This window comes from Bacillus rossius (assembly GCF_032445375.1).
Source record: "Bacillus rossius redtenbacheri isolate Brsri chromosome 4 unlocalized genomic scaffold, Brsri_v3 Brsri_v3_scf4_2, whole genome shotgun sequence".
NCBI classification, from domain to species: Eukaryota; Metazoa; Arthropoda; class Insecta; order Phasmatodea; family Bacillidae; genus Bacillus; species Bacillus rossius.
Genome location: NW_026962011.1, coordinates 46,275,166 through 46,303,142, shown reverse-complemented (window position 1 = coordinate 46,303,142; position 27,977 = coordinate 46,275,166). Strand labels below are relative to the sequence as shown.

The 27,977-nt window shown below is 35.2% G+C and overlaps 3 protein-coding genes across 4 annotated transcripts in view; 2 read left to right on the top strand and 1 right to left on the bottom strand.

The window, feature by feature from the left end:
* LOC134542037 (dipeptidase 1-like) overlaps nt 1-2,143 on the top strand; it is a 64,730-nt gene extending 62,587 nt beyond the window's left edge. The window contains exon 11 of the mRNA XM_063385884.1: nt 848-2,143. Coding sequence (XP_063241954.1) covers nt 848-973 — 126 coding nt within the window. The 3' untranslated portion in view covers nt 974-2,143. The remainder of the gene's footprint in view (nt 1-847) is intronic.
* On the bottom strand, nt 1,269-12,858 carry LOC134542039 (DNA replication complex GINS protein PSF1-like). Of its 2 annotated transcripts, none has more exons than XM_063385886.1 (6): nt 12,446-12,858; nt 12,265-12,329; nt 10,150-10,245; nt 8,526-8,616; nt 8,031-8,147; nt 1,269-6,683 (listed from the first exon to the last, which is right to left on the bottom strand). In XM_063385886.1, exons 1-6 carry the CDS (start codon nt 12,515-12,517, stop codon nt 6,540-6,542), a joined length of 585 nt encoding a protein of 194 aa, XP_063241956.1. In that variant the 5' UTR covers nt 12,518-12,858; the 3' UTR covers nt 1,269-6,539. The 2 variants fall into 2 exon arrangements, with proteins under 2 accessions (XP_063241956.1, XP_063241957.1); XM_063385887.1 differs by having other exon boundaries at nt 12,729-12,818.
* A 79-nt stretch (nt 12,859-12,937) lies between these two features.
* LOC134542038 (large ribosomal subunit protein uL4m) lies at nt 12,938-27,925 on the top strand. Its single transcript, XM_063385885.1, has 6 exons — nt 12,938-13,159; nt 16,245-16,462; nt 17,710-17,934; nt 18,378-18,487; nt 26,704-26,777; nt 27,550-27,925. The coding sequence occupies exons 1-6, from the start codon at nt 13,057-13,059 to the stop codon at nt 27,690-27,692; spliced, it is 873 nt and encodes a 290-aa protein (XP_063241955.1). The 5' UTR covers nt 12,938-13,056; the 3' UTR covers nt 27,693-27,925.
* Nucleotides 27,926-27,977: the final 52 nt, after the last annotated feature.

Sequence of the window (27,977 nt, the reverse complement as noted above, 5' to 3'; positions counted from 1 at the left end):
AGAGTATGCTAATATGAACAGTTTCCAGGGGGTGGGCTTTAATGTGGCCGCCAAATGAGCTAAGGGTGTTACCACACCATTTACGAAATTTTTAAATTTACTAAAGATGCCCGATTATGAATTTAATTTAATAACCACTACATTTTCCTACTGTAGGTCTGCTTCATAGTTTTGGTTTCAAACATGTGTTTTTATAATGGCCAATAAGTCAAATCATGTTTGTTTTGTTTTTTTTCGCTTGCGTTTTAACACGTTCACTACCTCTACGTTAATTAAATAACATCTTAATCAGAACAAGCAATTTTCTGACATCAAATCCCTCAAAAATCAACAGTGACACATACATGCGACAGTGGTTTCCAAGCAGAACCTGTGTGTCACTATGTGTGACAGTCGGTAGTCAACGTGTTTTACAGTAAAGAAACTTTGAAGCACAGTATTCTATTAGGAATGGTACACGAAGGGAGCCAAAAACTTTAATATCTTGCTATAAAACGGAAGTGTGTCTGCTTAAGAGCCCCTCGTAGGTAGGTGCACTGACGAGAAGACGGCGCCAGTTTTGTGCCTAGCAAGTAGAGGCGAAGAGGCTTGTGATGCATAAGCCAATGTGGTTCTTGGTTCTTGGAGCTCCCATGGTTAGAGCTCACGTACCCAGACTGGTGGTCCTCTTGGAGTGTAGAGATAGAGGTAAAGGTAGAGATAGAAAGGTGCCCTCTCGGATTCACCAGTTATCACTGTCCATTATCAAAAAGTGCTTCTGTTAAGGCAGACAGTACATCTCGCCTGCGATGATCAGCACGCTGGCACTGGTGCGACAGTCGCAGGACCACGTGCTCCGTGGTTTCAGGTGCGGGACCACATGCGGCTGTCTGGAGTGCTCCCGTCAGAGGTGTTCATCACGGGACCACTGTCGGGGGCGCGGCCGGAGTGCTTCCTCGACGTCGACAGCATCGAGAGGGAGATGGAACTGTGAGCGACAGTTGCGCTGCACTGCCGCGGAACCCACGCGCTTCAACGACAGGAGTCGTCTTCCACGTAAACAAAGAAAAACTGCATTCGCAAGTTGGAGCAAAGAATTTCTTTTTCAAATCCACGGGATTTTATGCTGTAATGGAGATCCTTACACTTTACTTTACATTTGACTTGCAGGTAAGGCCTTTGACCCTTATAGGTTGGGACAAAATCATATGGTAAATTGCGATAAAACCAAAATAACAACGAAAAGCATGTTAATACACAACATAACACTGAAATGAAACTGAAATCACAAAATGGTCAGCATTTTTATTCAAAAATTTAATTCAAAATACAAAAATTTGTTTTTAATTTAATAAACTCAAGGAATGATACATATTAAAACATGAAATCTGTACCAAATTGATGTGCTAAATAGATCGAAACTTATTTTACTCTTTTTATTTTTTTAACTGTTATTAGTAACTCAATTTTTTGACATTACAGCATTGGTACTTTTTCAAACACACAGTTACTTTCAGACTTATTTTTATTGTTCAGAGTCATTAGAAATGTTTATTACAAATTATTATATCATAAAAGAACAGCCTTTATCATGTCACAAAAATTATGAAATATTTAAGCGTCATATTTGTTTAATAATATGCTCTACTTATGAATGAACAGGGTTTATAAAATTATATAAAAACAATAACACTGAGATCTCCTGTTTTAAAAACTAAATTAGTCTGATGATAAAATCATAAAATCTTATCCCTACTTATAGGCATTTCTATGGTGCAAGACTGAAAATTCAGTAGCTTGTGGTTACAAACCAGTTTTCCGAACAACTTAATTTGATGGAAAGCCTTAAACAAATAAATTACATTTAAAATAAAAGTCAATGAGTACAGACTGAAAAATTTTGCTGTTTTAAAGACCTCTAGGATGGATTCCAAAGTTACTTGTACATATTATAGACCTGTGAGAATATGGAGGATTTTTTTATTTTTTATTTAAAAAAAAGTTCAAAACAAATACAAACATCAAATGATTCTCGAATACAAATACTAAATAGTGATAATGAGAGTTGAATCCTACCAAAAAAAACATTTTTCTCATCACAGGGAAAGAAAAAAGTAAATATGGAGTGACATGGCTTCTAGGAAATTAGAAAAAAAAAAAAAAATACTGAAGTGAAAGGTTAGTTAATTTAAGTCATCTATGACGACTATACATAGAATGTTTGTTAAAATATTTAAATTTAAAAATAAAAATATTTTAAGCAGCTAACTTGATAAAACTTTCAGTTCCTTTTCAATTAAGTCTTATTGTTCAGAACCAGCTACTCCAGTGTTAATCCAGAAAACAACCTTCAATCACAAAATACTGTAGTACATTTTTTTTTAAAATGCCATGTTCGCAAAATAGTGATGATTGTTGACGTTTATTGTTCGCTCCCAACAGAACTGTCGAGTGATGAGGGAGGGGAAGAAGGGAGTCAAAATCCCCCGGGACCCAGGAACCACGATTCTGTTAAAGAATATATTTTTTTAATGCTTGGGTTTACCCTGATAAGACAAAAATTACAGTTTTATTGTTCATAGAATTCATAAGGAAGCTAACAAGTAATGCAATACACAACAATCACCCTTAGTTATAGTCACAGCAGCATTTAAAGCCTTAAAAAAAATTTGAATTGTGGGGTTTGAAAAGTTAAAAGTTGTACATTAAATAATAGTGAGGGGGGGCCAGACTAATATATCTGTCCTCAAGCCCTTGGTTTATCTCAACAGATCTACCCACTAACAAAGTTCATTTATTATTTTGATGTGTTAGTATTCACAGGCAAATCAAATATGAATACATAATAATCTGTTTCATTTGTATTCGTATTCAAATATTCACACAGGCCTATTACGAGGAAATATCACCTGTTCATTGGCTGTTTGCTTGTATGATGTCATAACTGTATTGCCTGTGATTTGACACTTCATTTAAAGTGCTGGATTCTCATTGGATAAATAAATGAATCCCAAGTAAGTAGAATAGGGCAGGTGCTACCCTGCTTGTCAAATATACGGCCTATACTCCGAGCCAGCTGACAGCTACCGCACAAGTAAAACCATCAATGCCACTGATTATTTCAGTTAAATCATCTCTAACTAATCGCACAGTCAGCAGAAGCTAATTAAGAGATACAATAATTTTTTTCAACTGTACAGGTGTAACAAAATGAATTGACGTACCTGAATCCAGAACTTATTAGCTGAGGAAAGTGTGAACTAACATCTCTTAATCCATTGGATAGTATTTTGTTTGAGGGATATTAAAATTAACAACTAGTGTTTGATAAAAAAAAAAAAAAGACTGACAAATGTAGTCATACACGTAGTGTACAAAGCAGTTACCCTCTTTTATCGCATAATCGTCGCACCTATATTTTTGGCCGTCAAAATTGGGATAAAAAACTTCTCGCGTAAACGTTGCATGATGTTTGTGGTCCCACTATTAGATGCCGAGCACTTTGTGTAGGTATCTTTTCCGTATAAAACTATGTATTTTCATGACACAGATTCAAGTGGCTTGCGTTCGTGTTATAGTTTGGTTTTTGTTTAATGAATTATTAATATAAATTGTTTGGCGTGCCCTTGTATACTCCACTTTTTTTTAAAATAAATGTAGCTTCCATGAATGGGTTTTTGTTTTATGAATAACAATACCAAACAAAAATTTTTTTTCCGCATAATTGTCGCACCCCTACTTTTCAAACTTTATTTTAGAATAAAATGTGCTATGATTATGCGAGAAAACATGGTATTTCCTTTATCAAATGGACTTTATTAAAATGATCACTTTTTTTTAAATTCCAAACAACATACTATTTCTAGCAACTATATAAAGCTGGGATGATATGTACCAGTGAACTGCAGTTTTCAAACCTTTGTCAATAATTAATTTCAATCTGAAATTATATTAGTAACATTTTCTAAGTGCCAACTGTCAAAATTTGACTATTAATTATTAATAGGAGTTAAAACTAAAACTGACCGAAATGGCATACTGATTAAGGTAAATTTATGGTATAACGGTATAACATCACAGCATGTAAGACTTAATATTCCATGTTATAATGATATATTGTTTTTAATGGCAACATCTAGAGAATAAAAGAAATGAATATAAAGTTACAATGAACTTTATAAGCATGTAAGTTTAAATATCGTGGATGTATTCAGTTATGTTGTGCATATAGTCATTTGCCAGTATCTGTCAATTAAATGTGAATATCTGATTACTCTTACATTCAACATGTTACTGTGACTTTGTTAGTATTTATTCAATTTTCTTCCATAATTTTCCCCTTTCTTCTATAATGCACTTTTGCTCAACCAAGCACAGTTGTTTTTACATTGAAACCTCCCTTCCAACATTGCCTTGAACGTATTTCCAAACTGTATAAAGTGTCTGCTGTACAGTGATAGTTTTGTGTAATGTTTTGAAATACACGTACAGTAAACTCTCGATTATCCGTGTTAATTGGGACCTTCCGATGCCCGGATAATTGAATGCCCATAAGAAAACCCCCATAAGAAAACCCGGATAATCCGTTTCACCACTTAAAAATTGTGTATTTACTGGCAAAAGAGTGTCTCTTCAGTAGAATTCTATGAGTACAAGCAAAGGCTTTGTATACCGTGTCCCAGCTTATTGGACCGTAAACAATACTGGCACTGTGTTGCCGCATCCTTCTCCTGCCCCCTTTATTGCTACGGGAGGGAGAGGAAGTTACGAGAGTTTTGAAATGCACCCTCAGTTTGACTACGTAAATAGTAATCCTAAACTAATCTGGTTATTATGAGTGCTTCCTTGTTGGCTGAGAGTGATTTAAATGGCATCTTCAAACAAGGAAAAATACCGTTAGTTGGAAGGGGAAAAAGGTTCATGCAGTAAATAAAGGCTGCAAAGCGAGAGTAGGCCCTGGCTATGCTGGCGCCGGGGCTGTGGACCATGACTCGCACCTAGCTATCCAGAAAGAATGATGGCTGTTGTTGGGTGGGGGTTTTTTGGGTGAGGAAGGGATGTCTGGTGGCGAAAAACATGCTCCCTTTCTCTCTCTCACTCGCGTTTTCAAGAAGCCCTCCCCTTCCCATTGTGTTACTGGCTGCTTCGGCCGGTAGAGGGGAAATTCCTAACCCCCCCCCCCCCCCGTGTATGTACGTGTGTGCCACACTGTCTGATCTACAAGCAAACTGCAAAAGTTTTTCTTCACTTTTATTAATGTCTCGCACGGTTTTGGATTACAATTTCATATTCCTGTGCTAATTTCGCGGCAGTTTCTCCTTTTCTTAACCTGTCCACAACTTCTAAGCTATTGTCAGCACTTTAAGTTTCCTTTTACCAGACATGATTACAAAAACAAATGTGCCTGGGAGAACTGATGTAAATAACTGCGTGAAAAATGCCTCTTCCAGCCGTCCGGAGTGTGGGAAGGTAAAAGAGGTAGAGGGACCTTTCTTTTTTTTTTTTAGCGTGGCGGGGCGCTTTGAAAAGAACGCTTGAAAAGAAAAAGAAAAAAAAAGGGGGGGGGGGGAAGTTGAGCCGGAAGCAACAGTCAAGGCATTCCTTTTTGGTTTAAAGTGTGACAAATTGACGGGTGAAGGTGGCGGGGGAACGAGGGTCTGAAGGGTCAGCAGTAAAAAAAAAAAAAAAAACCCTCAGCGCAGTCGCGGCATAGCTACACCCCGTCATTTTTTTTTTACAACTTCATAAAAAAAATCAAGCACGGATAACCCGAAAACCTGATAATCCAGGCCCGGATAATCGAGAGTTTACTGTATATGCATTTACAAGTATCATTAATAAACATTTTCCAATTTATTTTTTCTTGCAAATTAATGTTCTACTCTTTAGCAATCCTCAGTTCCTACTTCAAAGTAGGGTGGTTTGATACCTTCTGGCTAATGCATTTCCTATCCGAAGGATGCTGGATGTGTAGTGATCTTTTCCCTGGATAAACATCTCTCATCAAAACAAGGATCAATGGTCAGAAAACTTGCCTCTTATCAAGGCCATTCGGTCCAATTCATATGGTTTTTTTTTTGTGTGGGGAAACATGACAGAGGTTGCCCTGAGCAGGTACGTTTTATTGAGGTATCCTCGTTTCCTCCACCCATCACCCCTCAACACTCATCACTCTTTAAGAACCCAACGTTAGTCTTGGCAACTACATCTATGGATTGCAAAAAGGAAAAAGTTGCAAAGTTATGCGTTGGCTTTTTTATGTGTGTACATACACTGAAGCAACTGAAACATATTGTGCTCATTTTTTGAAACTTTTGTACCCCTTGCCTTTTTTAAAATGGAAAACTGGCCAAAACTGACGTCACCTTCTCGTGCCATCACACTAAATGCTTTTTCACCTCTTGCATTTTTCCTTCAGTTGAACAGCAAATAAATTAACTGAATACTTCATAGGATTTATGTATTAAAAGTAGAGGGCGCAGCAACACAAGCTCGATCGCGGTGCACAGTTCTCGGGGTGGCCGGCGTGGTGGATGTGAGCACCGGGACCAGGGAAGCGCTCACCGCGCCACGTGCTCCAGCACGCCCTGGCGGACGAGCAGCTCGCACTGGGAGCGAGGCAGCAGGTGCTGGCTGTTCCTCTTCAGGACGACCACGTCCCCGTCGTCCAGCTCCAGCCGGCCGTAGTCCACCAGGCACCGCACCTGCGCACCCCGCCCGTCGCATTCTCAACACTTTAGAAGCAATGTATTAGTCCAACAAGGTGACACAACTCTTTAGAGCCAATTATATTTTTTTTTGACATGACGTCTAATAAATCGATGAACGCCGGCTGCACGCACGAAAAAGTGTCCCGTTACGCACATTTTCCCATTATTCTGTGTCCCGTTACGCTCATTGTATGCTTGCGCCGCATCTATCTCTCTTCCACTCGATTGGAACAACCATCGATTAGACTTTTTCGAGGCACATTAAACTTGAAACACTCCCATTCGTTTCCTACTTTTCCTATCATCATCCTATCCTTAACAGAATAACACAGATTGGAAGAAGTTAAATAGCAAAAATGTATAAAAGTTATAGTTAAAATAATCTCTTTGTTAAAGAAATAAACATATTTGAATTAATGAGTGCAAATAAAAGTAAATTTATCAATTAAATTGTAGAATTCATTTCACTTCTTCTTTGTATCCATACAAAATAGTGATAATTCAATAAAAATTATTCAATTTTATTCATAAAAGTATGCAATCATTTCATCAATGTTTTGTTATGACGTCACGTTAAACTATCGTCTGTAAACCGACTTTACAGACAACCAATTTTTTTTTTTTTTCACATAAAAGCTCAGTGGTGGCCGCAGGAGGACGATAAGGAGGATGTATCCCCTCTCCCGAATTTATGAACAATTTTGCTAACTACCAGTGAAGACAGTCCATTACTGTGTGAGAATCCACGTTGTTACGGCTACTTCCGTAGGCCTATACACATGTCAGTGTGTTAGTGTCAATAGTAATGTATTTTTTTTATTTTAAATACATGTGTTCAAATTTTTTTTTCCTCCAAAATATTTCTCCCTAAAACAATTTTTTGACGTGACAACGTCCTATAAATTGATGAACGCCGGCTGCACGCACGAAAAAGCATGACACATTGTCACGTTCCCACTGAGCTGAGCGTCCAAGAACCGGCCAACCACCGTGCGAGAAAATCTTCTATGATATCAAACAGGTTAAGGCGAGCTTTTTGAAAGCAGCAGTTTAAAATATTTGATTTATTTGTCCAATTTCGTCGTTTCAAATTAACAATTTATTGACATTGATTTAATTTCAGTTTATTTCTATAACCAATCGTTCGTGATTATATTTAAACAAATTATTTAAATTAAATTTGCAAAAACTGTAAACAATATTTGAAAATTTAAAAGTATGTAATTTGTCATCTATGTTTGAGCCCATAGGCACAAACTGCAGCTTGCAACTAGTGAAAGAGGTTGCACAATAGCAAACACGACAGTGTTTGGCTCGCAAAGCCGGGAGAGCCCAACTGACCTCTATGAAGAGTGACTTGGGGGGCCGCACGTCCTGAGTGAGGTTCAGTCCGCTACCCTCCCCGATGGAGCCCATGTACGTCGCCAGCAGCTTGCTGTAGCTCGAGAACCACTGGACCTGTAGGCCAATGTTCACCTCACATGTAGCTCATTCATGATAGTGTGTACTTCACATCAGAATGCACTTCTTGGATCCTGAAGCATAGGTATTTATGTACACTCAAATTGACAGTATGGGAGTCACTCACTGCAATGGTGTGGGAAAAAAAAAATGTTACCATTGCAATGTGAATTTAAAACAAATGAATACATTTCTGGTGCAACTTATAAATGGTAAAATATTTGTTCCATTAAATAATTGCAGTGCATACTATCGCTGTAACACATTGACAGATATGTAACATAAAAGGTGATATCAAAACATTTTCCAACACGTAGGAAACCAGGCAAGTTAATAACCTATCTACGAGTTACCAAACTTGTGAGCGAACTTCACCTCAGGTTCACACAAGCTGGCCTTGATGTCTGGCGGGAGAATGCTGCCGAACTCCCATCGCATCTGGCGGATCCTCCGCAGACGGTTGTACCTGCGCCGCGAAAAAAGCAAATTGAAAAGTTTAAAGCAAGCCTGGAGTCGGGAGAACCAATCCTAGAACACACGGTTGGCTCAGTGATAAGGGTACTAACTGACCGTCACGGGTCCCCAGTTCAAACCCATGCCCTTGTTGCCAAAGAATTTTATTATACATAGATTCTTACATAAGTAACATGGCAGACTCCTATCTGATGTGGAAGTATTATTAAGGTAACTAAAATTTTCACCATCCAGGGACTACATGGTTACAGAAATAAAAATCGAACACCATGATCAGTTTACTTTACACTTAACCTCTATGAATGAACTTTTTCAAATCAGCTGTCAACACATGATACCGGTGAAACAGAAATTATTAATTTCAATTATAAAGAAACACTGACGTAAATGCCAGTTACGAAAATTATTGCTTATACTTTATACCACAAACCTACACTGAAATATTGGATAGGTTTTAATGAATTCCTCATTTCACTGAATGATAACTTTGAAAGATGGCTGTTTCACTCAAAGCATTAATTACTACTGATAATCATCAATTGCGGTAGTATATGTACCTATTTTTCAGCCACTACTTGTACCATCTAGTGGAGTTAGCAGTTACGAAATTCTGAACTTAACACACGTGTTTACAGAAAGTTGCACAAATATGTAATAAAACAACTGCTCCTGCTCCAGAACGCAGAAACGCTACGAGAAATAGGATTAAATAAGTTTTAATGTCTCATCTATGAGATTATTAGAGTTTTGATGGGTGAAATAATGTGGTCAAAGTGGAGACAGGCTGCATTGGTGGAAGAAATGAGAGCACCATGAAGAAAACCCTTACACTGTACACTGGCAGCAACATCTATCAACTGCGAGTGATCTGACCACTCAACTACAGTGGACTCCGCAAACAGCTTTCCACACTAAAAACTGATTAAAAAACTTCCTGACAAAAAAAAAAAAGAAGAAAATCTGTTTCCAATAAATTAACACTTGTTCTGTTGCACAAAAGAGCAAAACCCAAAAGTAGTAAACCAAAGAATTAAGGATAAAATAGAAATGACATAACTGTTTCAACAACTGTAAATTTTTTTTTTAAAGACATTTATTGTTTTATACGAAAGAAACTAAAAAAAGCATCCAGGGCATATTTTCAAGTGAAATTCCTGACTGCACGTTACTAATGAATAGAGACCTGCAAAATTCGCGGATTCATTTCATGATATGCTACAATTCAAATAATTATACCTTAGTGCTGCTTCTGCCATTGGTCCACTGTTAATCTGGAGGACTGAGGGCCAATTAGATACCCTCACTCATAGAAGTGTCGAATCACAGGCCACCCAGTCGAGACGACTCACAAGTCAGCAGCCAATGAACAGTTGGCATTTGCCCGAGTGTTAGAGGATATTGGAGTCTATCCTGGAGGTCATTGAACCCGTGAATTTTTCCGGTCTCTCTACTAATGAAATTCCAGACTGCGGGAACGCTGGAGTAGCGAGCGCGCGAAACAAGAGAACGCTCGGTGATGACGTACAGGTATGCCAGCAGGCACCTCTTGTTCCTCTCGAGGGCGGCGTGTCGGAGGTGGACCCCTGACATGTAGCTCGCGTCTCCAGCAATGGCTGCGTTCCTGCGCAAACCAGCAACAGCTAGCTACGTCCTGAGCCTTGCCGCAACAGCTTGGACACACTGGCAGAGAGACACGGCTGCCAGCAGACACTTGTTTGAGTATTCTGGTTTTTAGTTTCACTAGTGTTCAATTTAACGAATTTTTTGCACTATTTTTTTTTATGTGTAAACGTCCAGCTCGGCATTTAGTAGGATTAATTTTGTGAAAATGAAACAGAAGTCAATGAACAGAAATGTGTAAAGATGGCGGACCCATACGTAGCAAAAAAACCAACTCGTATTTAATCACTTTCTTAAACATTAAGGGACAAACTGTGCCAAATGTAACTTTATGATAGTGAAACTACCGTGGAATATATTTGGTAAACTTAAATAGTCATAGTAAAAAGTAATTTAACGTTTTAAAATATGTCAGGAAACTGGCAGTACAATGATTATAATACATATTCTCCTTAATTCTTAATATATTTAATAGCATAGCATAGGGTGCATGCTTGTTGACCTCAAGGGATTTTGTCCAAATTTTGTCACAGAAAAACTTTTTTTAAAATTTATTTTTAATAACATATTATAATAAATTTATATAATAAAAATGTTGAATCTGCTTAGTAAGGTTAAGATTTGTTTGTAGGAAGTATTTGCAGACCTAACTCAGTTGTCCAAGCAAAAACAAATCTACTAACATATACTTAGTGTTGTAATATGTATTTTTAAATGTTTCCTGATAATATTTTAGTGATGCCACAGAAGTATAATTTCTAACATATGCTGGAACTTTATAGCATTAACCGTTTAGTGAATTTTAACAATATAGGTACAATATTAATCAAATTCCTTGTCAAAACTGAGGTCCAAAGCCGAGGTTTAGAATTTTTTAGTCTTTTTTTTTTTCTTCTTTTACCGGAGCCGTTTCTAATAGTTTAAAATTTCCATCTGTTTCGTGTTGCCATCTGCGGGTGATGGTGGTGAGCAATGTTTACGATTCAGGCAGTCTGTTCTAGCAGCGTACGCACAATGTATGTGTGCAATTTGTGTCAAGAAAATATTTTACTTGAAATGCTTGAAAATACTTGAAATACCATCAGTATTTTTATGATGCTTTGCATTATTTTAAAGAATTCTGCGTTAAATTTTGTGTCCACATTTCGTATTATTATAAGTCACCGAGATGAGATGTTTACACATCACAGGTGAGTAATGAAAGACTCGCTAAAACATCAAAATGTTTAAACCTCCCATCCCCCTCCCCAGGTCTTTTTTTCACAAACGTGTACTATAAAATGTAGGGGTGCTTATTACAGGATTATACTAGATCCCGATTCTATAACACTGCTGATTACGTCAACAAGATGGCGTCCCTTACGTCATTACCACCTCTATATTCTTACAGTACAAGTGCAGGAAAATGGGGGTTTTGTACAGGAAACAAAGAAACACACTATTTTTAATTTTTGATAATATGCATTTTTATATTTAAACTAGACTATAATCCCCCACCCTTCGCTTTAGTCTATTTAGCGATACTGATATTTCATTATCAAACAAATTATGTCTTTAGATGTTACAACTTATGGCGGTGTCATGAAATATAATAGTACGCACTAGATTTTACATTTCATGTGCTGAAAAATAATAGTTGCGGGAAAAGTGGTAAATTATGAGCATAAAAATACATGTATCACAAAATAGACTAGACCAGGTGGAACTGAAGTCTATTTCACAATACTGAGAAAAAATTATCTCATAAAGGCAAGTTTCTAACAAATTAAGAACCAGTATCACAAACTAGACTAGACAGGGTGGGACAGTTTTCTACTTTACTATATCAAAAAAATTTTAATTTAAAACTTCATAATTTTTTTTAATTTAAATATAAGTATCTTAATACATACTAGTATGGAGGAACAGGAGGGACTGTTTTCTACAATTAGATACCCAAAAACTATTATTTTCTGAAATAAACTACATCAAACATTCTGCATTTACTAATCTCTACTTATCAAGGCACTGAGGTACTTACACATCTTTTTGGTTCTGTTCGAATAAGGCTTTCATTTCCTCCAACACTTGCCGAACAGCTTCATCCTGCATGACAGAAATGATACAAAAACATAACTAAACAATTATAACATTAAAAATTAATTAAGTTATAAATGTCGACAGAAGTAAATATTTTAAAACCATAAAAAAAGATCAATTACATTAAAAGGTGACAGGCAATCCGGTGAACGATCAAGTTCCTTGATTAACTCCAAAGCTTTCTCGCAAAACATGCTGACAAAACTGTGTGTACACAGACACACTAAAGTCAGAAGATTTTCCCCGCCAAAAATTGCCAGCTATTAGTCATAGATTTAATATAACAAGACTTACGCTACTGATGTCATGAAAGTATTTGCATGTTCAATTTAAATAATGATTAGAATAATTATGTCAACTATATATTAAATTCCATAAACTTAATATAAAACATAAAAATATTACTTTTTAAAACGTTAAAAAATTAAGTATTTATCCACTTTCTCGCTAACTCTACTTTATTTCGCTGTCTTGATATCCTTCCTTCCTGACAACTGCTGTTACTCATCCACTCCTTTCTTTTTCCATTAGATTCCTCTTATAAAGTGCAATTTAGTCGCTCTCAATGAGACATTTCATAGTTTTAAGTTGTCTTCCATGAAAATTGTGTTCTTTGTAGTTCCATTCTATGGTAGTTTATAGTGTTTATACGATTGTTTATCTCTTGTATGGGTACGTGCTTTTGGCGGACATGTGATTTACGTACATTGGAGTTATTAATTTTAACGCGAAAATGACAGGAAAATTACTTATACCTTTCTGTAAGAAACATTATTTTGGTTTAGCTCTTAGGCAGTTTTGTTCTGTAGCGTCAGCTGTGGAAACTAATGTTAAGAGTAAGTATCTTTAGATTTATTATTCTTTTTTGAGGTAATATGTATTTCAGAGTTGTTTGATTGAATTGCTGAGTTTTCCCCCTGGCCCTGTTCGCCCCCTCCCCCCTAATTTAAACAAACCCGGTCGCACGAGGCTCCCTACTCAGTGCGGACACCCAGTCAACATGGGAAACAGAGCAACAGGTCTCCCAGCCTCCAAGCAGCTGGATTACAGCAGTACGCCACGACTCCCGGCGTTTTCTAGAAGCACCAAGTATTCTAACCATTTTGCTTCCCATAGTACGCTTAGCACTGTCGTCGACCTGCGGCATTCACTCGAAATTGAAAACAAGCAAGGCTAGAAAACAGTCTTGGTCCCAACTGTAATGTCTTTTAAAAAAAGTCTTGGATATGCTATATTCCTAAGAATCTATGGAGAACTACCGGATCGGTAAATATGTAGAGTAGCGGTTATATGCGAAAAAAAATGCTAAAAATCCGAAAATACTTTTATTCTATGCTCTTTCACTTCCTCTTTTCAAATCAACCGGCGGAGATAAGAAATTCCAAATACTTTAGGAGATATCGAATTTTTTAATTTTGAACATGTAGAGTAGCTGTATTTGCGAAAAAAAATTTCTAAAAATCTGAAATTACCTTTCTTATATGGTCTTTCACTTCCTCTTTTCATTAAAACCGGCGGAGATAAGAAATTCCAAATACTTTAGGAGATATCAAATTTTTAAATTTAGCAATACAACACCTGTACAACCATTCGAACGACGCAGTTTTTGTTATTTTGCAGTGTGTTCGTGAATGCGTAATAAATAAAATGGTCGATTAGGTCAGGTTAGTTACATTATGAATACTTTCAAACTAAGCGTACATTAAAAATATTATGATTTAATTTCAATGGTTCTTTAGTTTTAAAGTATTTATAATGTAACTGACCTGACCTAACAAACCCGGACAAATAATGAACATTAACAACTCACGTAAAAATTTTTTGTTACTTATTACTTGCGCAACAATATCCAAATAAAAAATAAGACTTTAAAATTAGAAACGTTAAAAACTCACCTAAGTTGGAGGCGGGTACATTTCCTTTGCCATTAGAAGGAAATGATGTAGTCGTTCACCTACGTCGCGATACCTCCGACGGAACATTAATAAATAAATAAATAATCACGTATTGGTTCATTTGAATACTGGCCAATCACGGAACTGTCACGTGACAAAATTGTCCAATAAGAAACATAATAGATACTCGTAAACAAGAAATAATGGTAATCGCAGCATGAATACGCAGGTATTGTGATGAAAATTAAAAAATTCGATATCTCCTAAAGTATTTGGATTTTCTTATCTCCGCCGGTTGATTTGAAAAGAGGAAGTGAAAGAGCATAGAATAAAAGTATTTTCGGATTTTTAGCATTTTTTTTTCGCATATACCGTGACTCTACATATTTACCCAGGATCAAGTTGTAGCTGGTATTAAGCAAACAGTAGGGTGACACAACAATCAGGGCAGTCTCAGACAACAGTCGGCTAAAGTATTAAAGCAAAACATAAATTTATGTCACTATTTACATCTTAAATTATATATATACACACACACATACACACGCACGCACACGCGCGCTACAAACATACTCTTTTTTATAATTCTTACAGTTATTGACCTTATTCTAAATTTAAAAAAAATTTTTTTTTGCATTTCTGACTATTATTCATTTTTAGACGTAATGTTCAACATGTAGTGTGCTGTCCTTGTGTAGTTAGTTAAACAAGTACTTGAAAATAAAAATAGTCACAGGTTAAAATAACCACTTGTCATATTTTACTTCCCTCTTCAGGGATCAACATAGTATTTTTTTTCAAAATGCCATTACAAGTGATTTTGTATATTTAGAAACATTAGGTGCAAAGATTTTGTGAACATTTGGTTAGGTCAGTTACATTAAAAATAATGTATGGTCGGTTGGTTAGGCTAACTACATTACGATAGGTAAATCATAACTAATCATTTAAATGCTTTGACCTTAGTTTTAATTTAGTTAACTTAACCAACCATCCACACAATTTCACAATATTTTTAATGTGGATTACTTAACCCAACCAACCATTAACAGAATTTCACAGTATTTTAATGTACCTACTTTACATAACATTACCATTTGTGAAAACTAAAATACTTGAAGTATCACGACACTCTCTTAGAGAATGATTGGAAAACAATTCAGGAAGTAAAAAAAAAAAAAAAAAAAAAAGCATTTGGATTTTTTTTTATGAAAAAGAGGTGCTCCTTCAGAATTACTTTCTATTCTATTTTTTAATATTAATGTAGCTAAGTCAACTTATCTGACAAAATGTTAAAACTATGAAGTACAGTTGGTGCTAAATGGAAAAATAACTTTTTTTTATTTATTTATTTTTATTTAATTTATTTTTATTTTATTTATTTATTTGTGTTCCATTGAGTCTTCTTTTGGTAAAAACCATAAGGCTATGTAACATGTCATTTACATATTTACAGTTATATATATACATACAGATTTACATACACAGTTTTAAATACACATACATATTAGTTTTACATACAAATACCTTTGAAGTAAAACAATTGATAAAAAATTTTCTGATAATCTGAATTACAAATATTACATTAATTCTTTTATACATACCTAGACATGATATGTCAAGCAATTTATTATATTTATTAAGTAAGAAGAAAGAAAAAAAATTAAGCAGGATTTAGGGTATAAGGATATTGTTGTTCTTGTAGCCAGAATGCTTCCCCTCTTTCAGCAGTATACTCCATAAATTCTTTTAAATTGTAAAATGGATTGCATACAAGTGTATTTTTTTATGGAAGCTTTATATTTATCTATGTTGCTGATTTCCATTATTTTGTAAGGTAAGCTATTAAATAGTATTCTGCCAATGTGCTCTATTCCTATTTCAAATTGAGTAGTGGTGTGTTGTATGGGTCTCAATTTATTGCGCTGTTATATGTTGCATTGACATGCTTTGCGGTGTTATTTCGGTTTTATTTCAATCCACAGTACAATCATGTGTGTTTACGTGTCCTGTGCTGTGTTTCCAGGCGCCGAGCCCGAGAGAAGGGTGCCGATAGTGACGGGCAGAGAACTCCAGTTCCCGCCTCAGTACCAGGCACCGCGTCAGGTGTGGGTGGAGAACTTGGACACGCTGGACGAACAGAAGCTGGGGCTGGTTGATCTGCACCCTGACGTGTTCGCAGCCAACCCGAGACTCGATATCTTGCAGCTGAACATGAACTGGCAGCGACTGTACAGATTTGTCGTGAGTGGTCTCTTGATTTGCTCTCGTGCAAGATTTTTTTTTTGCTTGTTCCGAATTTCAAATCGTATAATTACTATAAAAAATTGTTTTCTCCCATTTGAAATTACCTATGGAGTTAAAGGTAGGTTGTAGAAAAGTTAATAGGATTATTATGTATGTGTAATGCCCAGAAAATCCTAATCGAGCTTCTAAACCACTTAGATGTACGTAATTTACTAAAAGTGAAATAAATAGTTATTAAATTCAATTTTCAGTGCTTGATTGTTTGTTTGCTGGTTGTCTATATGCTCTTTTACATTAAGCAATTCACATTAGCCTTTCTTGGTTTATAAAAGGTTTTCAAAGCAAACACTTTTCTCTGTGCTGGTTTATCTGAAAATGTTCTCTACATATTTTTTTTTTTTTAGGATAATAATCTTATTTTATACTACACACTGTGTTTTCATGTTTTAACTACTTTAATCGTATGAAGTTGTCTGGGAGAATCTGTTAGCCTCTGAAACGACACGCAACTGAATGTGCTTCACTGTTAACAGTATCCTCTGAAAGTGTTTAAATAGGCATTATATTTACTATTTCATAACAAACCTTATATCATGCTTTTCAAAATCAGTTATAAAACCAAGCCATTCATGCTCGAGACAATTGGAGAAGGAGAAGTGGGTGACTCACAGGTGAGACCTATTTGAGTTTGTGTGGATGGGTAACGCAAGTCCTAGTGAGATTAAGGAATTTTCTGTCAGTCCCTGGCACATATTTTAATAAAAAATTAAAACTTAACAAGAAAAATTATTAGCTGATAGGTGCAATCTCTAGATTAAAAATGATTGCACATTTTATGTTCCAGTGAAAAATGTTGAATGTTGAAAACAAAATACTTCTATTGTGTAATTTTTCAGATTAATACTAGTATGAAGTATGTCCTGAAATACATCTACTTTAAATGCATACTGGCAGAAGTATCGAGTAAATTTTAACAAGAAGTGCCAAAATTCTGCTCTAATTCGTTAGAAAAGCAGGAAATGTTTTTTTTTACCTCGTGTAGACAGTGACTTTCCTCTTTTGAAGGTCAAGTGTACAAAATTTCATCAAGCTTGGAGTAAACCTAGGGATTTGTATAAAAAACTGACCCCAATACTCTTCTTTATATATGTAGGACTGTATATAGATTTAAAAGCCAAAAGGTGGGAGGAAATGTTAAAGTTGGGATGGAGCTCTTGAAAGCATGGATTTTTCCCCCTGCGCAGAGTTTCGCGCACTCAAAGACGCGGGCGGAGGTGCGCGGGGGCGGGAGGAAGCCGTGGCCGCAGAAGGGCCTGGGCCGCGCCAGGCACGGCAGCATCCGCTCCCCGCTGTGGCGAGGGGGAGGGGTGGCCCACGGCCCGCGCAGCCCCACGCCCCACTTCTTCATGCTGCCCTTCTACACGCGCGTGCGCGGACTGCTGACTGCCCTGTCCGTCAAGCTGGCCCAGGTGCGTCGCTGCTTCCCGTACCCGTGGCTGTGCTTGGAATACTACAAGTCAGAAGATTTTTTTTTGTGTTGCTTTGTGTTTTTGAAGAGATCTTTTTCAGAATTCATTGCAGTTACTTAATAAAAATTCAATTTAATTGCGGAAGCCCGCTAATCTGAATGCAGCTTATTCCAATATCCAGATAATCCAAATGAGTTTTGGACAAAAACTAAATATTTAAAACAGTTTAAAAAAAAATTTTTTTTGCATGGGATCCTTGCAAAGTTGCACAGTGAACCGTTACAGCTTACAGGGTGTGATTGTCGTCGGTGACTCTCACGTAGCAATGTTGGTGTTTGCTTACAGGTACTTGTTGGACTAAAATTAACTGGGAATACACAGGTCTCTGTTTGATAGTTAGTTGTTAGGGTGCAATATATTTTTTTTTTACTTTGCATTCACAGGATGATCTTCACGTAGTGGATTCTCTTGAAATACCCACCGACGACCCACAGTACATGGAAGGACTTATAGAAAATAGAGTTTGGGGACCATCTGTTTTATTTGTCGACAGGTAATATATAATTGTTTTACAGTGTGTGTACTTATTATTTCGTTGTAAAAATTGTACATAGTTTGTAAGGTTTTTTTTTAGAAATGCCTGCAATGGTAAACACTTTTTTAATTTAAAATTCATCCAACTTCTCAGGATTTGGCTATTTCTGTATTGACTTATGTTCCCTCCCTCTTTCCTCTGCATCAGCTAGTGAGATACTTTAATGCTATTTCTTTACCATTTCAATAGTCCTTAAGCATGGTATATTTGCTAAATAAACTAAGATTATGTATTGGTGTACTGTTGCTGAACACACAAATGTTTGATCTCAAACTTTCCTCCAAATGAACTTCCATAGTTTCACTAGTTTCTGCAGTTTTGCACTCGGAGTTGTTCATTTGTTATTTCATTGGTTTGTCATTGCTATTAAGAGATATTCTTGTAATGTATTCCAACGGTTCTCTAGTATTTGTTGTTGGACACAAATGTTCTCATTTGTTTGGTGCTGTAAAAGGTCAGTTGCGGACGAGCGTTCAGACTGAGCGGACGTGTTTCGGGCGCGCTCCTCGGTTTCGATGTTTTGAAGCGATTAACTGCGTGTTAAATTTTTTTATTTAGTGCTCAGGATCATTAATCATTAATTCCTCAATACTAGACCAATCGGAATTCGCGGGTTTTGATCTATCAAGTAACGATGTATCTACATCAGTACTAGACAGTGACGTCTGTGCGACCATGTTTCGGTCACCTTCTAAAAAAACACCGGTAAAACCTGTGTTCACTCTGGAACTACAATCGAATGACTCCCTCACTTCTGAAAGTATCAACAGGAACACGGTGAACATGGAAGATCTGCTCAAAATAATGAATACGGTATGTGTAAAAATCGAAGAGTTAAAAAATGAGAACTGTATACTGAAAACCCTGCTTATGGATTCCAGAGCGGAAACAGCAGAAATCAGGCAGGAACTAATTAATATTAAAGAAAAACTATTCTCCGACATTCATCCTGAATCTTCATACAGCCAGGCCCTCAAGAAGCCTTTCATCGCCAAGCCAGCTGACCGCGCGATTCCACAGAACCGCGCCGGTAATAGCAGCCTGTCCTCTGACCTACATTCCACTCAGCGCGACAGCACAAAGGAAAATAACAAATGTGACGACACTGATGGTTTTACGCTGGTACAGCACACACGTAAAGCCAAGTCAACAAGCCATCCGGAAATGAAGCGTGAACTGGTCATGAAAAAAACACCCATGAAAGTGGGCATTAGAAATATATCCTCGTTAAAAATGATTCCCAAACCTATTTATAAAAAAACGAAGGCACTTTTTATAACTAGGTTTGATCCGACCGTGCAAGAACAAGACATCATTGATTACATATCTAATGAACTGAACTTATCCCAAGTTAAAGTAACGAAACTCAAAACTAAATTCAACTCCTACGCATCTTTCCACATCTCCGTGCTGGAAGAGGACTTTTCTAGAATAAATAACATTGTATTTTGGCCTAACGGCTGCTTGTTAAGCCCCTTCTACGGCAAACTTCATCATGATCAAATTCTAAACAACAACTCTGCATCTGAAGAACCCATCATCAGGCCTAGTGCATCCACTTCCACATCCACCTCTACTTCTATTTCCGCATCCACATCTACTTCAATCTTGGTGCCTGGAGGAGCATCTTAATCTCCACCTGTGAAACAGTTTCTTGAAGAATATTCAGTTGCGTATCAAAATGTGAGAGGTTTACGAACCAAATCTATTGAATTTCAGGAAAACCTAATTAGTTCACATTTTGATATTATTTGTTTAACAGAAACATGGTTTAACAAAAATAATATCAACTCTCACTATTTTACAGACCGTTATTTAGTTTTTAGAGACGATAGAAACTCACAACTGACAATGAAGAATAGAGGCGGAGGTGTCTTATCTGCCATCAATAAGCATAAATTCTTATCAGTGCATCCTTTGTATGATTACGTTTTCCCCGGCATCGAAGCTGTCTGGTTAAAAATAAAACTAACGCCTACGAAATCATTAATACTTGGTACTATCTACTTACCTCCAGATATCACACCTATTATTTACCGGAATTATTTTGAAGCCTTGGAAGATAAACTGCTAGTCTGTTGTGATGATATATTGATTCTTGGTGATTTTAATGTGCCTGGCATTGACTGGTCTAATTCTAATCCTAATAACATTATACACTCACATGTAAAATCTAAAGCCAGTTACCTACTGAATTTCACATCCAGTCTTGGTTTATCACAATTTAATTGTACCCAACCAGCTATAAATCTCTTAGATCTGTGTCTTTCTAATCTTCCTCATTGTTTGGTATCACATTCTGCTGATATCCTTATCAAAGAAGATATATTCCATCCCGCTTTAAATATTAACATCATGTTAGAAACATGTCATAATAATATTAATCCCTCTTCTGTGTTCAGAAATTACAAAAAAGGGAATTATCTTGGTCTTTACAACTCTATTAATGACTGTGACTGGTCATACTTTTATAGTTCTACTGATGTTAATGATCTCGTGGATCAACTAACAACTTGTATTTCTGAAAAAATTGATACTTATATACCTCTTTCTATTAAAAAAAAATCTAAATATCCCCTTTGGTTTTCCAACGAATTAATAAGTGCTCTTAAATCTAAAAAACATTTCCACAAGTTGTACAAAAGAAATAATAATCTATTCTACTATGCAAAGTTCTCTCATTTTAGAAAATCTGTGAAATCTCTAATTAAACGCGACAAAATCCACTGGACTCAATCGACAAACAACAATATCAAGAAGAACCCTAAAAGTTTCTGGAGATATGTTAAAATAATGAAAGATGGTTATTATGAACAACTTTCTCTTAAAGTAAATGGGGATATTTCAAATGATCCGAATGTGGTAACGAATGTGTTTGCTCAGTATTTCTCTAGTGTATATGTAACCCCTAATACTTCTCCCCCAATAACTACATCGGTCATGTCTGTTGAGACTATAGCTGTGCCTAAAATTTCTGAAAGTCTAATACTTTGGGCAATTAAGGACTTAAAACCAACTAAATCCACTGGTCCTGATGGCATTCCCAATTTTATTCTTAAAGGCTGTGCCCATCTTTTAGTACCCCTACTTTATCACATTTTTAACACCAGTCTGAAAACGAATATATTTCCCAATAATTGGAAAATAGCAAAAATGATTCCTATTCATAAAAATGGTTCAAAATTAGACGTCTCAAACTACAGGCCAATATCATTACTTAATGGGTTCTCCAAAATTTTTGAAAAAATTATAGCTAAATTTTTAAATTTTCAACTTAGTAATACTCTCACCAATAATCAACATGGTTTCAGGTCTGGTATGTCTACTACCACTAATCTTCTTACCTTTCTTAATCCTGTATATAATATAGTTACAAATAGGGGTCAGGCCGATGCCTGTTACTTCGACTTGGCCAAAGCCTTTGATACTGTAAACCATTCCTTACTTCTTATTAAATTATCCCATTATGGTCTTTGTGGAAACTATATCAATTGGTTCTCAAGCTACCTATCCAACAGAAGTTTTTTTGTATCGATCAACAATCATAGATCTTCTCAGTATAATGCGTGTTCTGGTGTTCCCCAGGGAGGTACTCTTTCACCTCTTCTCTTTAATATATTTATTAATGACATTACACAAGTACTTTGCTACTCTACTGGAATTCTTTTTGCTGATGACCTAAAAATTTATAAAATTATTTATTCCTTAGAGGATTGTGAATTATTACAAGAAGATATTATTAAAGTTAATAATTGGTGTCTAAGAAACTTGGTCAAACTCAACAAAGATAAAACCAAGGTTATATCGTTCACTAGGAAATACCATCCGATTAAATATTCATACAATTTAGCGAATTCTATCATCTCTCAAGCCCACTACACAAAGGATCTCGGTATCATCCTTGATTCAAAACTATATTTCCATAAACATGTAGATTACTTATATTCCTATGCACGAAGAACTCTAGCGCTTATAAAATTTATTACTTCTTATGCAACCAACTCAGACTCACTTATCTCTCTTTACATGGCACTTATAAGATCAAAATTAGAATATGGCTCTGTTATCTGGAATGGTATCAACTTAACAGATACTGAAAAAATCGAAAGTATTCAAAATAAAGTTATAGATTTAATTATTACAAGGAATCTCCCACGCCCCATTTGGACACCTCTGGTAGACCGTAGGGCCTATCTTGATGCTCTTTTTGTTCATAACTGTTACATTCATAAATTCAGATGCCCTTATCTTCTTGAAAATACTGCCTTAAGAATTCCTCAATTCAATTCCCGCTTACGCTCTACTCTGTGTACTCTTATTACTAATAATGATATTATTTATAGACTTATAACAAATTACAATAATATATATTTGAATTCCAACAATGTTTAATTATATATATTCTGATTTATGTCTGTCATAGCTATATTATTTTTCCTTCAATATCTCTTAACATTTAATAATTTGATTTTACCTGTATTAATTATGTTTGTATTTGTTTTTTATTTTTGTTAATGACCTAGTTGTTATTGTTCTTATTTCTATATATCTTTGTTTGTCTTGTTTATGTATTTGTGTTTCTGTGTTGTTATAAGCTTTTTTTTTTTTTTTTTGTGTTTTCTGTATTTTGTTTTTTTTTTTTTTTTTTCGTGCCCACCATAAAAGTGTTTCAGCTGTCGGTGGGCATGTCACAAATACAAATAAATAAAATAAAAAAAAAAATAAAACACTTGTGTAGGATTTTACTACTATTAGATCATATTTAGTAAAATGTCGAAAATTTTATACATGTTAAATTTACAAATTATTGTAATTACATGAAAATTTAGTAACCAACATGGCATGTGAGACCTTACTTTAAGGAGAAATAAATTGACATGGCAGAGACATTCCAGTAGGAATTATGATTAGTTAGTTTTGCTACTGGTTGATCTGCTTGTTATAAGGGTCATTGATAGAAACCAAGATCCAGGGGCAAATAAATTTATCGGGTTCCTACCTATTATTTAATATACAGCTTACAAATCTCATTATTTAAAAAAAAATTCTAAAAAACTGGAAACATTACTGTGAATACCGCATAATTTGTAAGTTTTCATGAGGATTCTAAAAAATTGACTTGTAATTTTCGTTCTATCAGGGTAAACTCAAGCAATAAAATAAATCTCGAAACTCAACTGCAAACCCCCCCCCCCCCCACCCCTCCTCTTCTTCGTACTCGACAGCCCTGATTGTAATGTTGCAGTCACACAGTTGCATTTATCATGTCTGCCATAATCACAGCAAGGCCAGCTTCTGGCTATGGCTGGCAATTAAAACTATGCAGTTCCCAAGCAGGTTACACTATCATTTGTCTTAGCTTATTATGTTTTAATACAATCAAAACATGCAAATTTTTATTTTAATTAATTTTTTTCCTAAATTTTTGTCAGTCAATTGTGTATATGTTATGGTTATTCAGTTAAAGTAGTAATTATTAATAGAGCCAAGATTTTATGGTGTTAAAAAATAATGGATTTTTTCTTTTATCATGGTTAAAAATTAAAACATTTGCAATTTCTAGAGCTAAGAGTTTATTTATGGTTATATATTTTGACAAGTTTTGTTGTTGTCATTAGTGTTATGCATTAATGTATAAAATTTCTCAAATATCGAAACAAGAAATGGTGTATTGGATAGGGATGGGGCGACCGAATCCAATATCCGCCGAATCCTAGGGATTCGAAGGTTCGGCGGGTCTGATATAGGATTCGTCAAAGGATTCGGTTTTTACTATTTACGGGAAAAAAATACAGTAAAACTCGCTTACGAGGTCCCGCATGGTAGGTTTTTCCGTATAAAGCGTTTAAATTGCCCGAGGTCTCGTCATTTACGCCATTAAATGTGTGATATAATGTCCGTTAAAATTTTTTCTGAAACTTCTTGTCTCAAATAATGGCACACGTAAATATGAAGAAAAGACAAATGAACAACAACATACGAACAAATATGGTTGATGTACCATAACTACAGTACAAACCCAATAGATATTTTAAGATAATTACCATAAAAAGAACTAAAGATTCTTTGTAGAATACCATAATTACTTCAGAAGCATGATAGCTACCATATTTGCACTATAGTTACCGTAACAACTGAGATGTATATTTACCGTGATAGTAATGTATTATTTATTTATGACATATTAAATTAAAGAACATTGTTAAAAAAAAAAAAGGATGTTAAACTTTGATATGTACGGTTGGCACATGTTGCTAAGAAATAATGCGATCTGAAAGAATGCAGTACTACTACGAAAAGTGAAAATGGTACTCGTGGATTTTTAGGTTATGGCAGTCTCTTTCGTTTTTCAGTAATATCGGCCGAAAATTAACGAGCGTACTGTATCGGAAGTCGGCAGAAATGCCGATTCAACTAAATATTGGCAAAATCGGCTTCTTCAATACAGCTCTACATTTAATGACATGAGTAAACATATTTCAGACTTCAGGATATCGAAAAAGACTTTAATTTCCATGTAGGTTTATTGTGTGTATGTTTTTTTTGCAAGTGTAAATTGAATGAAGTAAAATGTTTTTATTTTTATTACTTTCAATTGATTAAACTTTAATGACCAGTTACAGATATTTATGACACTAATTTTGAGGTTAAGCAATTTTACTAAAGCATTCCAGCCAAGCAGGTTGCCAGCGAGAGACGCTTCTCTTTTGCTGGAAACACTATCTCCAATCGTAGAGCTAATTTAACTCCTGAACGTGCAGAACAAATTATTGTTCTGAATGATAGATTAAAGAACAGAATTTAATAAGACTGTGAAAATCTCTCTCAGAATTATTGTGCTGAAAAGTGGAAATGTTGAAACAATGTGAATGTACTTTTCAAACAACATGATTTTTGGTGCTAAGTTTGTTGAAGCTCAGTAAGGACTCCAGAAAAATTGACAAGGGTGAAATTTTTCCAAAGATATGTTACATTTACACAAACATATACTTGGTTATGTTAGTTGGATGATATCAGTTACTAATGAACCAATGGAAACAGGTAAGATTCAATGAAAAAAAATGTTATTTTTTTTCTAGCAGTGCAAAATGTAAACACACTCTGTAAATAGTTACCCAAAATTAATAAGCCCACTTCATTTTAATACTTTATTCAAACATGATATTAAGTTTAAGATAAAAATAATTTCCCAAAAGTGTAACTGTACCACAAAAGCTCGAGCTCGGCTCGAAGTAAAATTCTTAGGCTCGCAGACCTCTAGCTTATTTATAGAAAAAATCCTAACCGCTAATCTGTACTAAAACTGAAATTTCTCAAGAAAAAATTGTTGTCTTTATATACACTTATACCAGAAATGTACCAAACTACATGTGATAAAGTCAAGGGACTTTTAGTGCAAGCAGAATACATCTCACTTACATTAGATATGTGGACATCATCTGTTAAAAGATTCGGGTTTGGGTTCGAGATTCGGCAATTCCAGTCGAGGATTCGAGTTAGGATTCGGATTCGAGGAAATCAGGATTCGCCCCATCCCTAGTATTGGAACTACTAAACCTACATAAATTTTAAGCAGTGGGGAAAAAAAATATTTGATTAACCATATTTGTTTTGGGGCCAACATATTTTCACATTTAAATTTTTTGTTTTGTCTGTATTATTATTTTAATACTATTTATATGAATAAAAAATTAATATGCATTGATAAAAGCCCAAAATCATTATACTTATATGTACATTGTCTTGTGATATTTCTCTGTAGGCCTATAGCCATGTCTGTATGGTATTATTTATAGACTGCTTTTATTTACTTTACTAAAAAAAAACATACACTGAAGAAGAAAAAATATTACTTACAGTATTTTAGGCTTTTAAATAAAAGTCTAAGCTAAATATGTACAAAATTAATTCTATATATTAATAGACAAAGGGAGGTAATTGAGGTGAATTTAACCTTGCAATGCGGTGTATTGGTTTTTCTTTCAGTGTTTCGAGATTTTATTTGCTTCCATTTCAGTGTTTGGCTATGCATTAACTCAATTTCCTTACTATGGTAGTTTTATCACTATTCACCACATAATTTTGCCTCTAATCATAAACAGTCATAAATAGAGATTTAAAGCTATTTTGCAACTCTGTGACTTTTTAACTTTTAATGTGCATTGTGCTTGCAGTTCTGATGTGATGCCGCAGAATATATCCGTTGCAACTGATACGCTGGGACATGTTAACCTCATGCCTGTCTATGGTAAGAAACTACAAGATTCTACTAGATAATACCTACGTTATCATAAATATAAGTTTCAGATTCGAGTGGGAATTTTTTATTTGTTTATAATTGACTTAATAACTTAGTGAGGGCCTAAAATTCACACTTAAAATGAGTTATTTTATTAAATTGTAACCATGAGATAATTAGTAACTACGGTATCAAGGTTCGTACATCTCCTTAATTTTTTTGAAAAGTCCATATTTTGACATTTTTATCTCATAAGAGCCTTTAACTGTACTTAAATTTTATTGTTGACATTATAAATCTGTCTTTTGGCAGCAGGCAATGTTAGCACAAGCATGTTGCAATATTTGATACTGCTGTTAAGCTTCTAAATTACAGTCTATGCATTTATTTTGTCAATGGTTTTGAAAGATTATAATATTAATTTTACTTATTGTGAAGTGAGAGTTAAGAAGTTATTGATATTTGTGTGTATATTTATAAATTTATATCCTTTGAGGAATTTTTACGATGACTTATATTTTATTTAGTTAAAAAGGTAAAAACTTCATGCATGTGTGAGTATGTGTGCGAGTGCACATGAGAAATGTAAGTTGTTAACTGACTTTCATGATACACCTGCAGCAGAAGTTTGTTGGTCAAATCTGACTTTTCATAGGTATATAAATTAACTAAAATAAGTACGTAGGCTTAAAATTGTTTTCAACTTAACCACCAATTGTAGCACGTACCTACTGTATCTTGTGTGTTGTATTATACCTTTAAAATAAGCATTTTTTTGTAGGTCTGAATGTGTACAGCATGTTAAAACATGACACACTGGTTTTGACGCTGTCAGCAGTTGATACAATAGAGGAGAAATTGCTCTATCACCTGAACAGGACTGATCATTCTGTATTGAAGAAGTTCCAAGTTAACAAGCAATGAAGTGTAAGACACTCAGAGCTTGAATCATCGTTGTTGTCCACGTTTAGAGCTTAAGTCATCGTCGTGGTCTACGTTTGCAGACACACTATGTACACTTACGTGATTTGCAACTCTGCATAATTTGTACATACAGTTCACCATTTTCAATTACGATACTTTTTTTCTGATACGTGCATCTTGTTTGTAATATAACAAAGTTGTCTCATTATAAAATAAATAGCTTTAATTTTGTATGTGTGAACTGTTATTTCAAGTGAATCAAAAATTCCGTGGAATTTTTAGTGT